Source organism: Chaetura pelagica, unplaced genomic scaffold (genome assembly GCF_000747805.2).
Source record: "Chaetura pelagica isolate M959 unplaced genomic scaffold, ChaPel_1.0 scaffold655, whole genome shotgun sequence".
Taxonomy (NCBI): domain Eukaryota; kingdom Metazoa; phylum Chordata; class Aves; order Apodiformes; family Apodidae; genus Chaetura; species Chaetura pelagica.
In genome coordinates, this window is record NW_009953225.1 from 745492 (window position 1) to 760245 (window position 14754).

A 14754-nucleotide genomic window follows, 5' to 3' on the forward strand; every position below is an offset into this window, starting at 1 on the left:
GGCCCGGGCCCTCACCGGGGCAGGGCTCGGGGCTGCAGCGCTGGGTCTGCATGTCGGGCCCCGCGCAGGCCCTGCCGCCGCTGGCGGGGCGCGGGTTGTCACACGCCCGGTACCGCCTCGTCTGGCCCCCGTTGCACGTCCGGCTGCAGGTTCCCCAGCTGCTCCAGGGGCCCCAGCTGCCATGAACTGCAACAAAAAGTCAGGTCTTACCTGTCTACCTCTTTGAACAGATGCTTAAAACCAGAGTCACGCCAGGAGAACATTCCTGTCGGGGACTAACCTGATTTCTTTCTCCAAAAAGAAAATAAAAATCCCCTGGCAATTAAAGATCTAAGAAAGTTGTCTTTTCCAGCATTCAGTGAGTACATTAACCAACTCCAGAGGCATCATCTGAGGAAAGCAGGCAGCACGAATTGCTAACCACAGGGGTCCCTGCGCTGCGGGAGTTCCCTGTGCGGGATTCGGACCGGAGAGCTGCAGATCTGCAGCCTCACCCAGAACACTTACCGGGGCAGGGATCGCTGTTGCAGAAATCCACCTGCATGTCGTTTCCTTCGCACTTGTGACCCCCGAACTGCGGGGCTGGGTCTGAGCACTGGCGCGTTCTCTGCCTGCTGCCTCCTCCGCAGGACACGGAGCAGGAGCTCCAGCTGCTCCACGCGGCCCATTTCCCATCCACTGGCGAGAAAGGCACAGTTACAGTCTCTGACATCAGAAGTAGCAAAGTAAATCAGGGCTGTACCAGGGTAACACTGCCTGCAGGATGTTACTGGCTCGCTATAGAACATCTCAGTTACAGAGGGGTTTCCACACAGGGATTTCCAGTAGGGAAACTAGAGAAAGGCACGACTTCAATCAACTTGCAAGTCTGACCAGAATCCATGGTCAGGGATCACCCAGACTTCAAGCTCAGCCACTCTCATGCCTTTGGTAACTGTAAGCAAGTCAAACTCTAGACAAGGTATTATCTGAAATCAGCACCCTGGGCAGATGGCCAGTTCAGGGGCCACCCCAAAACCCAGGCTTTTGTTATGTGCCCTCCTCTGCTTGCAGCTGCACTGTCTGAAGATGCAGCCATCGCCACCTTCTTCCCCCCTTTCCTAACCCACTTTGCTCAGCTGTTCATAGCAGTTATTACTAAATTGTCTCACGAGCCAGGTCTAAAGCATTTGAGGAACAGAGTCTTTGATCTCTCGAGACACGGTGACACAAACTGTTATGGGTACAGCCATGTGAACACCCGAGCTGGTGGCTAAGAAGCAGCCCCAGTCCCAGTCCAGCTGCAAGCACCAGCACCCCCAGCAGCAGGACATCAAGCCAGACAAACGTGGCAGCAGCTGAGGGCTCCACGTTGCACATGGTCAGTTCTTGTCTGGCAGTTGACAGCTGCAGCAGGACCCACTGCAGGCTCTGGCATGTGCAAAATGGAGCGTGAAGCCAGAAGGATCTAGTCTGAACATTCCCCTTCATGAAATGTCCCTTCATTACCCCTCAGCCAAACGCAAAGGTCGTATTTCAGAAATGTGGATTTTCCTACTCAGTCATGAAGGACTCCTTGAAATGTGGAGGAAAGGGATATATGAATAACAGAACCTAAGAACATTTTTTAAAGATATATTAAGGAAACCTGTGATTTAACTGCCAAGGATTTAAATTGCTGCTTTTGCACAGTAGCAGGGTAAAGGAAGAGAGACAAGGCCAGGGGAAGCAATCCCATATGTCAGGTCTATAGAGGGATGCTAAAGACAGTGACAAGCGCCAGGGAAAATAAAAGGCTCGAATGGAATTTTTTCAGCGACTACGCTCTGCGAACTGGAAAGGTTTTGCTATAAAACAAATAGAACTGGGAAAGGAGAAGTCTGCCATCGTTCCTTTCACGTCCGACACACCTTACCTGGGCAGTCCCTGTTGCTGCAAACCTGCACCTGGGCATCCAAGCCGGGGCAGGGGGAGCCGTGGTGGGACGGAGCCGGGTTGTTGCAGAGCCGCGCCCGGCTCTGGGTGCCCTTCCCGCAGGTCTCGCTGCACGGGCCCCAGGGCAGCCAGGAGCTCCACTCCCCATCCACTGCAAAGGCAGCACAGCTGTAAAACTGCTTCAGCTTGGAATGACAGCTCCACAGCCCCCAGCAAAAAAAGCTACCTTCTTCAGTATCAATAAATGAAATGTCCTGAACAAGCCCTTGAAAAAAAAACCTTCCCCTTGAGCAACAGCTGAAACACATCAACAGCTTCCAAAGAGAGATTAATTCTTTCCTTCTTGTTTTTGGAACACACCACTTCACCACAATCTTGGAATAACAGAACTGAACGCTTGATTAAATCTGGTGTTTCCCCAAGTTCCCTGGCCCTGTCCATCCTGGGCTGAAGGTCCCAGCAGAGGACAGGACACACCAGCTAGCAGCTGGCACACGGCTGGTGCCTGCCAGCAAGTGGGAGCCAGGACTCACATTGCCACTAAGACCTAGAGGAATGAGTCTCAGGCTGGTGGGTGAACATTTGGCATTGTGGTGGTAGCAGAGCCAGGGAAAAAGGGAAAAACAACATAACAAAACTTTTCTATGAGGAAACATGCCAGTGGTGAAGGGTTATGAATGAATTACAACTTGTTCAACACAGGAAGTACCACCAAGACAGAAAGGAACCCTGAACATTCAGCTGGTTAGAAGAAAAGTGTGGCTGAAAATTAAAACAACAGAGAAAGATATAAAGATAATGTCTTAAATTATTAATTATAATGGTTTACATACCTTTTCAATTGCTAGTGGTTTGGGTTTTTTTTAAATTTTAATTGACTCAGCAGAACGAGTTTAGAGTAGGGAGTTTCACTGTGTGAGTACATAGGTAACAAGTACTGGAAAACATCAACTTTTTATTTGGGTTAAAAAAAAAAAAAAGATAAATTGCTGACAATACTCCTTGCACTTACTTTGTAGCTTCTGTTTCCAAGAACTACTGCCATTGAATACATTACACACCATTTTAAAACAAAACAACTGGGAGCTTAATTCTTCTCTAATTTCAAACAAGCTGAGAAAATTTGGGTCTGGAGAACAAAATAAACCTACATGGGAAGCTCCTCGTGCAACTAATTTTAAGCCACTCTTCTCTTACCTGGGCAAGGCCTGATATTACACATGATGGAGTCCACAGGGCTGCCATCACAGGGCTTCCCGCCGTGCTGGGCGGGGGGGTTGCTGCAGCTCCTGCTTCGGGTCCTGTTGCCTTGTCCACAGCTCTTGGAACATTCCTCCCATAACCCCCACTCCGACCAGTTGCCATCCACTATGAAACAGAAAACCCCACAGTTTTAATATTAAGTATCTTTGTGGTATTTATTTCCATCAGAGTCAGAACGAACTCCAAGTTCTTAGAAAAATTCATCTGTCATGAAGAAGCTGGTGCTGATGGTTCCCTCCCAGGCACTTCAGGCAGGGCAGCTCCCTGTGACAGTGACTTGTACCTGGGCAGGGCTGGTTGTGGCAGCTCCTCATGTCCGTCTCCGGCCCCTCGCAGCTCCTCCCGCCGTTGGCCGGCAGCGGGTTGTTGCACTGCCGGACGCGCTCCTGAACACCTTGCCCACAGGTGACGCTGCACGCCCGCCATTCCAGCCAGTCAGAAAACCCACCGTGCACTGCAATGGGAAAAAGAGCCTGTCTGTAACGCGCTGCAGCTTGGAACCCTCTCAGATCCATCCAGCAAAATGAAAAACGTACCTCATACGCCATCCTTGGAAACCCACCTCACCTCATATCTGCATTACTGCAGACGTCAGAGACTACACGAGCTGCTCTGCAGCAGCCATTGCTTATCCTCCCAAATGCTCTTTAGAGGCACAGTTAAGTTACGCTGTGTGTGTTCTGAGGATGGGACCTGATTCAAGACCCTCTCATTATTATTTCTGTCTCACACTCCTTCTCACCCATCCATCTCAGACAGCTGGAAGAGTGTAAGGGAACATAATTTCACTAAACAGAAACCCACTGACATCTCAGACTGGGCTTAACACACCCACAGTGTGTATATGGAAAACAAGATCTTACCCATAAACCATGGTAAGATAAAGTCTTGATCACACCTAACCTCAACTAATGCTCTAATCTACCAGTCTGATGGTTGCTGTCCTGTACCTCGTGCACCTACCCTGGACAGTCAGAGGCACCCTGACAAGAACAGATCCCAGCAGGTTCCTCGCCACGCACTCGTACTCAGACGTGTCTTCCTTCTGTGCCGCCACGAGGCGCAAGGAGCCGTTGGACAGGATGGTCACTCGCTCGTCACCCACAACTGGGAGACCCTGGCGGGACCACTTGATGGTTGGAAGGGGCTCTCCATGTGCCTGGCAGTTCAGCACTGCTGTGGCACCAGCTTCAATCACTGTCTCCACAGGTTCAACAGTAATGACTGGAGGACCTGAAAGACAAAGGGCTCTTCAGGCACACAGTGACAGTTTTTGTGTTGAATATTAAAGGTCAGGTCAGAATGAGGGCAAAAAAACATCCTGAGTGAGTTTACTTTGACTAAAGTTATTACTGTTGATGTGAAAATATATAAAGGTTAAATTAACAATTATAGGCTTTTTTTAATATGCAGCAATCTGAGGACCAAAGTTAGAACTGAGGCCTGACTAGAAGAGCACACAGTCATCTTGCTAAAATGTGTTGCTTTTCACAAAACCTGCAGAAATTCATCTGTCATGATGAATCCTGTCCTACTAATCCTGTCCAGAGACAAGTGAGACATGTCACAGATCCACACTGCTTCAGGTGACAGTAAAAAGGGATGTTCAGAAATTCTACAACCAGTGAAAAAATAATTCTACAATATTATTTCTGACAAAAAGAAAATGTCATCAGTAAAAGCAGGGATTCATGTCGTGTAACTTTCTTCATTTAGAAGTTAAAGAGTCTCATTTACTCCAGCTGTACAGATATCCACTCTAATCAGAGAAACAGGCCCTTTCAGGAAGGTGCTTCACCCCACCCCAAGTTGGTTTCTAAGTTGAGGCTGAATCATCCTCTATTGCTCCTCTTCTCTGTCCTCTATCACTACATTACACTAACTAGACTCTTAAATATTAACGATGACAGACAAGATGAATATTCAGCTACAGTGCAGTGTCCAGCCTCCAAAAGTTCCATGGGAGCTGCACACATCTACCCACAGGTAGGTTATTGCTCCAATCTACAAACATTAAGGGTACCACTTTGAGCCTTACTCTGCAGTGTCAGTGTCAGGCTGCGTTCCACCACGCCAGCATCGTTGGTAGCCACACACTTGTAGTCACCAGCATCTTCATTCTAAAGAATAACAAGCAAATACTCAACATGTATGTAATGAGGGTTTCTGTGGACAGAGCCCCTCCTGGGAGTGAATTTTCTGCACCACAACTGGGCACACCCTGGATCTTCAGAGGCAAGACATATATCAACATTTTCCCTTAACTAACATTAATCTGATATTGTGAATTATTTTTATTATTCCATTTCTTTCCTTCAACTCCTTAATGCTGAGGATCAGATTTTTTTTCTAAAACTTGAACAAACTCAAGTGATCTATTGTTTTTTATCTTATTTCAAAAGGGTGGCATGAGTTTATGTGGGTAGAAAAAGGGTCTTGCCATTCCCATTAGAAATTTTGATGCTAAGAGATTTGCACATGGAGAAATTGCTTTTCAGCTGACCTGACCGTGTAAGAACCCAGGTTCTTTTAAGGCCAAACAAAACTAATTTACTTGGGCATGACCAGGATTTTGCACACTAAAAGTTAGTGTGTAGGTTCAGTCCTTCTGGCAATTAAAAACACCCCCTCGGGGTTTTTTTGTCACAATAATTTTAGCCTAATTCTAATCTGAATTAAAACAACATTTGTCAAAGGTAAAAGCAGAAGTGGATTAAATGTCCAGCCTCACCCTTTTAAAACAATACAATCTGGAGCACTTTTAGAATTCAAGTACAATGCAGGAGTGCATTGGACCTGGCCAGGGACTCACCACAGTGCCATAGATAGCAAGAGAACCGTTGTTGAGCTGTCGGATCCTGCTGTTACTCTGAACACCAACTCCTTTTTTGCTCCACTGGATAGTTGGAGGTGGATCTCCTCTGACTTCACAATTCAACATAGCATTGCCACCCAAGGGCTCAATCCGGCTAGAGTGGTAATCCCCTTTGAAGACTGGAGGTTCTGAAAAAAATAAGTGATTGCAGAACAACATCAGAGTCAAAATAAAATGCCCTTAATGATAATTGCTGGTAGAGATCACTCATCTCTGACTTTGTGAACTGAGAATTTCAACCTGGTTCCATTTTTCTCTCTTTAGTCAAGGTAGACGAGGTATCAAATACTAAGGGCAACACTTTCAAACTGGAAGAGGGGAGATTTATGTTGGATGCTCGGAAGAAATTCCTTCCTGTGAGGGTGGCTGAGACATTGGCCCAGGTTGCTCAAGGAAATTGTGGCTGCCCCATCCCTGGCAGTGTTGAAGGGCAGGTTGGATGGGGCTTGGAGCAACCTGGGCTGGTGGGAGGTGTCCCTGCCCATGCAGGGGGGTTGGGATTAGATCTTTTTAAGGTCGCCTCCAACCCAAACCAGTCTGGGATTGTATTGTCAAAGCCAATGACTGTGGAAATTGTCCAGTAGTGACCACAACTACAATTATTTTACGTACCTTTGACGTACACAAAACCAATAGCTTTGATTGAGCCAACTGTGTTTTCTGCTGTGCATACATAGGTACCAGAGTCATCTTTAGATACTCTTTCGATAACAAGTTCACTGTGTCCATTGACATCATCATATTGCACTGCAGGGAAACACACAGTAAAGAGTCACTTCAACAACTTGAAACATCTACATCTCCATGTCTCATATGCCCATAGTTTGGAGTGGCATTCAGCAACCCACCATGCCACTCATGTCTGGGACCCCTCAGAAATGCAGAGAAGTCACTGCCACAACATCTACCCACAAGCATGTATTCACTTAACTTGTCCCTTAATTTTGAGCTTTGTGCAGCTGCATTCTATGAACTGCTGAGTTTTCCTTCGTGTTTAAGAGAAGTAGCATTAGTTATTGGATGCTGTGTCAATATCATCACATACTGAATATTACTCATGAGTCACACTACTGGCCACACATGAGGAACAATTTCTTAATTATCTTCCTCACAGCTTTGTCTCAGATTCAATTTAATTACATGACTGCACAATACTGAAGATACTCCCCACACCATCACTGCCTAACAAGTTTGTTCCCTCTAGATTTTTTTCGTTCCTTATCCTAAGCTAATTGCAGTGCTGTGTGAGAGAAAACACCTAGAGCAGAATGGCCAGTAAGACCTAGTGTTACCCACCTGGAATGATGTTATTGTTAAAGGTCCATGTTATTTTGGGCACAGGTATCCCTGTTGCTTTGCAAGTCAGTTTGAGCTGCTCTCCTTTAGTCAAAGCTACATCTCCAGGCAGCTCAGTAAAAGCTGGAAGCACATGAACTACCAGGGTGATGGTGTGGGTGTCTTCCCCAGCAGCATTGCTGGCAATACAGGTGTAACTGCCAGAATCTTCAGGCTGAAAGAAAGCACGTTGGGGCGATTTCAGCTGTGATACATACACAACACTACCACTTGAAATTATAAAGGAATCTCCAAAGGTTTGGAACACGTGTTCAGTAGAAATGCTCATCTGAATGCCTGCACTTCCTCTTCATCTGAAAGGTGACCTACACTGCTTTTTTTGCCCTTCCTGAGCATTTATCCCTATCAATTTTTCACATATATTTTACTCCTCAGTGGAAAACAAAACATTTATGAAGACTTTGAAACATTAAGAACAGGAAAACAAAATAAAATGAAGACTAATCCAGAAGTGGGTGAAAACAAAGAGAAGCCGGGCTTTTTACTGCCAAGCCTGCCGAGTGATAGCTTAGACTTAGGGAACTTACAACAACACTGTCCAAAACGAGATGTCCATCTGGCATAGCCTGGTATTTTCCTCCTTTCTCTGTTAACAGGGTATTGTCCTTCTTCCATTTAACTGTGGGTGTTGGAATCCCCTCAGCCACACAGGACAGAACAGCCTGGGAGTCCTCCGTGACCGCGTACTGTGCCTCTGTGCCGCGAATCTTGGGTGGAACTGTGAGAAGGTTTATTAAGAAGATTAACCTCTGTGTATTACTCAAGCACTACTATAAAAGCACACAATGCTGAAGAAACCATTGCCCAGATCTTCTACATTGCTCCTTGTTCTCCATCAGTGACCAACACTACACATGCCAGAGCAATGAGTGAAACACTTGTAACAAAGTTAAGGAAATACAAAATTTGTCCTAAATTAAAGCAACTGGCTGATACTATAGCCCAATGAAACTCACCCACTAAGTAGCCCAATTTTCCTGATCTTAGACCCCGACTCCTGACCCTCCACAGGGTCAGGAGAACACAGTGTCTCCGTGCAGTCCCACTTACTGTGCACAGTGAGCTCCACGCTGGCAGTGCTGGACCCAGCCAGGTTTGCTGCTATGCACGTGTACTGGCCAGCATCGCCGGGCTGCACAAACACGATCTGCAGTCCTCCAGTGCTAAGAACTCTTCTTCTAATGGACTCTGTTATTTGCTGTCCATCTTTGTGCCAACTGACTTCTGGAGCAGGGTAGCCCTCAGCCTCACACTGCAGAGTGACAGACTGATCAACAGGAACAACATATTCCTTGACGTGAGACTTGATAACAGGAGGAACTGAAAGATTGGAGAAAAATTTTAAAAGACTTAAAATGTTGTAAGAAACATAGAATGTTTCAGTTCTTAGGGAAAATAATCCTAAAAGCATATTTTGATCCTGAAGTACAAGTAAAGGGAATAAGCCTCCAGGGCTCTATTCAGTTTCACATCAGAAAGGAAAGGATTAGGCTCATTTTTGTTGCTCAGAATTGTGCTTTGATTAACAGAAAGCAAGTGCAGATTTCTTGTCTGTAAATCACTACAAGAGTTTAAGAGATTATTTACCTTGAACTTTCAATCTGATCTTCCCCAGAGCAGTGCCAGCTGGATTTTGAGCAATACACATGTAAGTGCCAGCATCTTCAACAGTTGATTTTGCAATCTGTAAACTGCCACTTGGAAGGACCATGTAACTGTCACCTGAAACAAATATAAAAAAGGATGGCACTTTGGTATTGTTTTTTGTTTTAAAATGAATGGGTTGCTTATATCCAAGTCTGAACATTCAGAAAAGAGAAAATAAGCTTCTGAGTCACAGCAAGTAGGCTGGAGCTTTAGGAGGATACCTGCTGTGATGACATTGATGCCCTCCTTTTGCCATGTTATGATGGGCCATGGTGTGCCCGTGGCCTTGCAGGGCAGTAGAATGGGATTGTTCACAATGACATCCAGCACCCCTGGCTGAGTCTGGATAACTGGTGGTTCTGTGGCATGAAAAAAAAAAAAAAAAAAAGGAAAAGGCAACAAGTTTAATCTTCCAAGCTAGAAAACAGAGAAGATACTGAACCTCTCATAACCTGGAAGTCTAAGAGGGCTGAGCTGGCAACGGGCTGTGTTCTGCCATCCTTCCGAAGAGCTCAGTGGAGCTGCTTTTCAACATGCTCAGTGTGAGTATGGGTACAGAATATGGCCTTACTCCATGCAATTTGCCATCAGATACATAGTAACTTCCCAAAGAGCAACGAAACAAAAGACCTTGTAAAGCAGAGCAGCATGGACTGGGGGGCTCAACCCAAGGTATCAGGGTTATTAAACCTGCAGAGTGCAGTGACTGTGTGAATAACCCACAGGCCAGTTCCGCTGAGCCAGACACTACCTGTGATGGTGCCCTCTGGCTTCAGCATTACTCTGTTTGCACTGAAGGGCAAGGTTTGCTGCCAGAAGACCCCTTCCCAGCCTGCCCTTACCCTGCACGGTGAGCGTGGCGTGCCGGTGCGCGGTGCCCGCGGCGTTGCGGGCCAGGCAGGTGTACCGGCCCGCGTGCGCCAGCTCCGCCGCTGTGATTTCAACAGCACCTGCAGCAGAGAGAGCGCGTCACAACACACAGCAGCCTGCATCCAGAGGGCCACTGCCTGCAGCATCCACCTGAAGGGGGCTGGGATTTTATTCCGAGAAACTGGAGCAGGCCTGTTTGGAGGACTGTGGGCAGTTATTAAATAACCACTTCCAGCTGAGCACGACTGCACCCTTTTCCTGACTTCTGCAGCCAAGCTCCAGTCACGCATGTTACCTGAAGAGAGAATTCTGTAGCCATCTCCTCTGGGAAGCAGCTTGATGCCATTTTTGGTCCAATGAACAGAGGGGACAGGAACCCCAGATGCGGTGCAGGAAATCACTACTGGAGACAGCTTTGTGACCAAAAGGTCTGTGGCCTCATCTGCTATGGATGGGGGCACTAAAAGTGAAGATCAGAGTAAAGGTTACCTGTCCATTTTCATTTTTAGAAATTCTTGGAAATAACTTTTCTTTCTTGGGAATACCAGAGACTTACGGGTATCAGTATCATAAAAGAATGATATAAAACCATCTCATCTTAACATTAGAACACCCCAAGGAAATTCTGGGTGCCACACACATAACAGCAATTTCCCCTCTACCTTGAACAGTGAGTTCAATTGCTCTTTGATCTTCTCCTGCATCATTTGATGCAGAGCACTCGTAGACAGCAGTGTCATCCACAGTGGGAGAAATGATCACTAAGGAACCTGAAGATAGAAGTCTGAACAAAGAAAAGAAGAAAGTAAAGGCCACTGAAATACTACTGTTCTTCTCAAGCAATCCAACCACTGACTTTGCTGGCTATATAAGATGACATTTATTTAAAGTGCCAAAATCATCCCTGAAAACTTTAAACCCACACTGAAAACAAAACATCTCTCACCTGTATGTATTCTGGTTCTGGTCAACACTAAGCAAATGCCCATTCTTCTTCCAGCTAATTGCTGGTCTGGGGATTCCAGTGGTTTCACAAGGCAGAGTGGTCTGCACATTTACAGTAACTGTAATATTTGTATGTCCAGGAGCAATAGTTGGAGGAACTAAGGACAAACAAAGCCTTATTATTCAGAATAATAATACACATATGTCCATGCACCCCCTTCACAGCTATAGAGAGCTGAACTGTCTGAATATGTGCTTGATTTTTATAAAGAGTAACCTGACAGCAGTAAACTTACAAAACATGAAGCATGGGATCTGTCAAGTCTCTTTAGTTTCAGTGCACAAAGAATAAGTTTTTTCTTGTCATGAACATTTGAGTTGTATTCCTAAAACTGTAAATGTTGTTTTGGTTTTTTCACCAATGTAGCTAGAAAGGGGCCAAACTTAAAACTGGATCTGGCAGGACAAGAAAAATTATATAACTGGACTTCAAACTTGAAAACCCCACATATTTGTCTAAAACTGAAAGTTTTACCAAGAACCTGCAGATCAATTCGTTTGCGTTCAGTGCCAGCTGAATTGGTTGCCATACACACATATCTTCCTGTGTCAGTAACGTGTGCTGAGTGGATGTGTAGAGATCCATCCTCTAACATGGAGTATCTGAAACAAAGCCATAGAATTTTTCCTACTTTCCCATCAATAGAGCCACAGGCTACCCTGGTAATGCAAAAGGAAACAATGACTCAGGGTACACAACAAACAACCTGAACACGTGGTGTCTTAATGTGGTTTTCTCACTTATGGTATTTATTCTGACTTCACTCTTAAAAAAAATCTTTCCCAGCAAGTCCGTTTTTCAGAGAAATTATGAAATCTAGGTGACATAATTCCAGAAAAATCATGACAGATTTGCAGAAAATATCCAAAATCCCTTCTTTATGATCTCTCATTTAACCTTAAAAAATCCTAATTAGTAAAAATTTATACTAGAACATGTATAGGAAGCTTTCCGTATTAGAAACAAGAGTACACTCAAGTAGCTTCTGGCCTCATGAAATTGCTTGGCCTTATCCCAAAATGTCATGTATATATAAAAATTCAAAGACATTTCATGTTGAGTCTTCAAATTCTTTGATATCAGAAGAATTATTATTATATTTGGTTGTCAAAGTAGTTTTTTGTCCTTCTTAACGATAAAAGGATGAAATCTTTGGTACTGCTACTTCTCTGTAGAACAACTTCTTTACATCACTGTTTCTATGACCATATTACAGTTGGGCCTACTGAGGGTGACAGTACAAATACTAGTTCTGATCTGTGAAAACAAAACTAGTGCATAAGTTACGTATGTCTAATTAAGCTTTCTGTAATTAATACATCCTTTGAAAACCCAAGAATATTTATGCTGACTTCTGGACAATACCTTGTGTTGTTTCCAGTAAAAATAGCCCCATCCTTCCTCCACGTAATCCTGGGGGCTGGGACTCCTTCTGCAGCACATTCCAGAACAGCAGAAGCATTTATATGCACCACAGCAGCCTGGGGACTGCTTCGGATTGTAGGAGCCACTGCGAAAGGAAGAACTGCTGATGATTTAAGAAAACAGCTTCAAGTTGCAATGACTTGAAATTGAGCACATGAAAACAGATGCAGGAAGAGCTAAAGGGATGAATGCCACGACAGAAACAATTTCTTACCATTTTGTGGTGCACAATAATTGCCATGATGCAGCAGGGAATGAAAAAGAAAGTTTGTCTGAAATGTACTGTAAAGAGCATCTCTGCAAGTTACCACAAAGGTCATCGTATAGCTAAAACAATAAAAGGGCTCAGCATATTTAATTCAGCAAAATCAGGCTGTAGTGATAGCCTTGCTTCCTATTTATCAATTAAAGAGAACACAGAATTCTAATTGGAGGAGTGCTAATCAGCAGGGACACAGTGTGAGGCAGGTATCTGACTGGGTTGTGAAGAGAACTGAAACAAAGTTTCCTGTCATCACCCGTGTGGTGAACACGGTGTGAGAACAGAGTATTTTCTCGTCAGACTACAGGTAAGAAAATAACTGGGTTTAAAATAAAATGGTAGTGCAGGACAGGCATGGGCATGCACAGGGTCCTTCAGGAATGGTTTGGGTTGGAAGTGACTTGCTGTGGGCAGGCACACCTCCCACTAGATCAGGCTGCCCAAAGCTCCATCACGACCAGTCTTCCCACCAGCTCCTGCTTATAGATGCAGAGAAGCAGCCACGGTTTTCAAGTAACTTGCAAAACTGGTGGACAAGCCAGCTATGAAACTTAGTCCCCAAGATGCTGGTCAAATGCTTTGAAGAATTTCTCTGCTCAAGAGCATCCCTCAGTCCTGGATCTGGTGTTCATTCTAGGCATGTCCTGACTCTGTATCGGGATGATGGCTAGATGCACAGCGGCAGAAAGCACAGGCAGATGGAGAAAGAGTCCTAGGGAGTCCCCAGATCACCCTTTAGTGTGGGTCACAATTGTGGACTCAGATGGTGACACAGGAGGCAATGCATATGGTGCCCCAGTTTAGAAACAGGCAAAGCGGCCAAGGCTTGGCTAGAAAGAGACTACTAACACCACTTCTTGCCCTGTCAACTCCTGCAGATAGGCACCCAAAGATCACAACACACAGATGACTGGAGCCATGATTTTACCATGTACAGTCAGCAGGACCTCCCTGGTCACTCTTCCTGCCACGTTGCTGGCCACGCAGGTGTAGGTCGCTGTGTCGCTGAGCTCAGCGTTGTTGATCTGCAGGTACCGCCCGCTGGACAGGATTCGAACTCGGGGACTTCCCTGAGGGGAAAGAGAGAGAGTTGGACAAATTTACCTTTGCCATTGTTCTCTTGATGAAGGTAGAACATTTTTTCGTTGCAGAGTAATCAAAGCCATGAAGGAAAGCCAAAGATAAACCAGGGACTGAATTTGTTGCTGGCTTAACTTTGTTCACATCCACGAAGAGGGTAAATAATGTTTTACAAAATTATCCCTGCTTAACAGTTCCCCTGGAAGCCCCTACTGGGACCTGTGCCTGAACCAGACAGCTTTTTGAGTTACACAGCCAAGGGGCTTTTGAATTTTTATGGAAAGAGGAAGCTAATAGCACACCATGAATTTACTGATGTTTTTTAAAATCCGTGCACGCTACAGGCAGAAGAAATGCAAGTTTCTCTACAGAGCCTTGATCAGGTGGGATCCAGCATAAACTTAGCCTACAAAGTTCAGCAGCCAACATTTCTGAATAGGCAGCCTACACTCTTCCCAGCTCTGCAAGGACTCCACAGCACCTGCTGGGTAGCCACTTGGAGTCAAAGCTTTTTGACCACAACCAGTCTGGATCAGATCTGCATGAATGACTGACAGTAACATCAACTACAAGTGTCCAAAAACCTAACTGGATAAAAAAAACCACCCCAAACAACCCCAAAACAACAGAAAAAGGAAAGAAACTCAAACTTTTCCAATATGTGCTTCCCACACTTTGGATGAAATTGAACACTGACATCTACTCCTCTGGCTAGAAGATCTCTGGGCAACAACTACAACCCACAGGTGAACTCCTCCAGTTCTGCACCAGGACCCCAGGGTGCAGGTCCCATCCTGAGCACCCACTCAGCAAGTCCACCAGTGGCAGCTGAAGAGCAGTGCTAGAGCCTCAGAGGAGAAATTATTCACCAGCAGAGTGCACTACAGACAGTCAGATTTGGGGGGTAGTTCCTGTGAGTTCCTACACAGTCTATGCTATGGTTTCTAAACACAGAAGCATATTGACCACACAAGGCAGGGGGTTAAGCTGTCCCTTTCACCCTTATGCTCTGCTCAACCTATGTCAGAAAATCCATCTTTGAAAAAACAGAAATTC

General features: G+C 45.3%; 1 protein-coding gene across 1 annotated transcript in view; it reads right to left on the reverse strand.

Moving 5' to 3' along the window:
• HMCN1 (hemicentin 1) overlaps positions 1-14754 on the reverse strand; it is a 193881-nt gene that overhangs the window by 15389 nt on the left and 163738 nt on the right. Inside the window, exons 73-93 of the mRNA XM_009997856.1 lie at positions 13547-13688; positions 12297-12441; positions 11406-11533; positions 10872-11028; positions 10588-10709; positions 10221-10385; positions 9898-10005; positions 9277-9414; positions 8996-9130; positions 8459-8728; positions 7936-8126; positions 7349-7562; positions 6665-6799; positions 5990-6180; positions 5216-5297; positions 4141-4410; positions 3461-3631; positions 3112-3282; positions 1895-2065; positions 508-678; positions 16-186 (exon numbers count right to left, since the gene is read on the reverse strand). Of these exons, the coding sequence (XP_009996158.1) occupies positions 16-186; positions 508-678; positions 1895-2065; positions 3112-3282; positions 3461-3631; positions 4141-4410; positions 5216-5297; positions 5990-6180; positions 6665-6799; positions 7349-7562; positions 7936-8126; positions 8459-8728; positions 8996-9130; positions 9277-9414; positions 9898-10005; positions 10221-10385; positions 10588-10709; positions 10872-11028; positions 11406-11533; positions 12297-12441; positions 13547-13688 (3448 nt within the window). The remainder of the gene's footprint in view (positions 1-15; positions 187-507; positions 679-1894; positions 2066-3111; positions 3283-3460; positions 3632-4140; positions 4411-5215; positions 5298-5989; positions 6181-6664; positions 6800-7348; positions 7563-7935; positions 8127-8458; positions 8729-8995; positions 9131-9276; positions 9415-9897; positions 10006-10220; positions 10386-10587; positions 10710-10871; positions 11029-11405; positions 11534-12296; positions 12442-13546; positions 13689-14754) is intronic.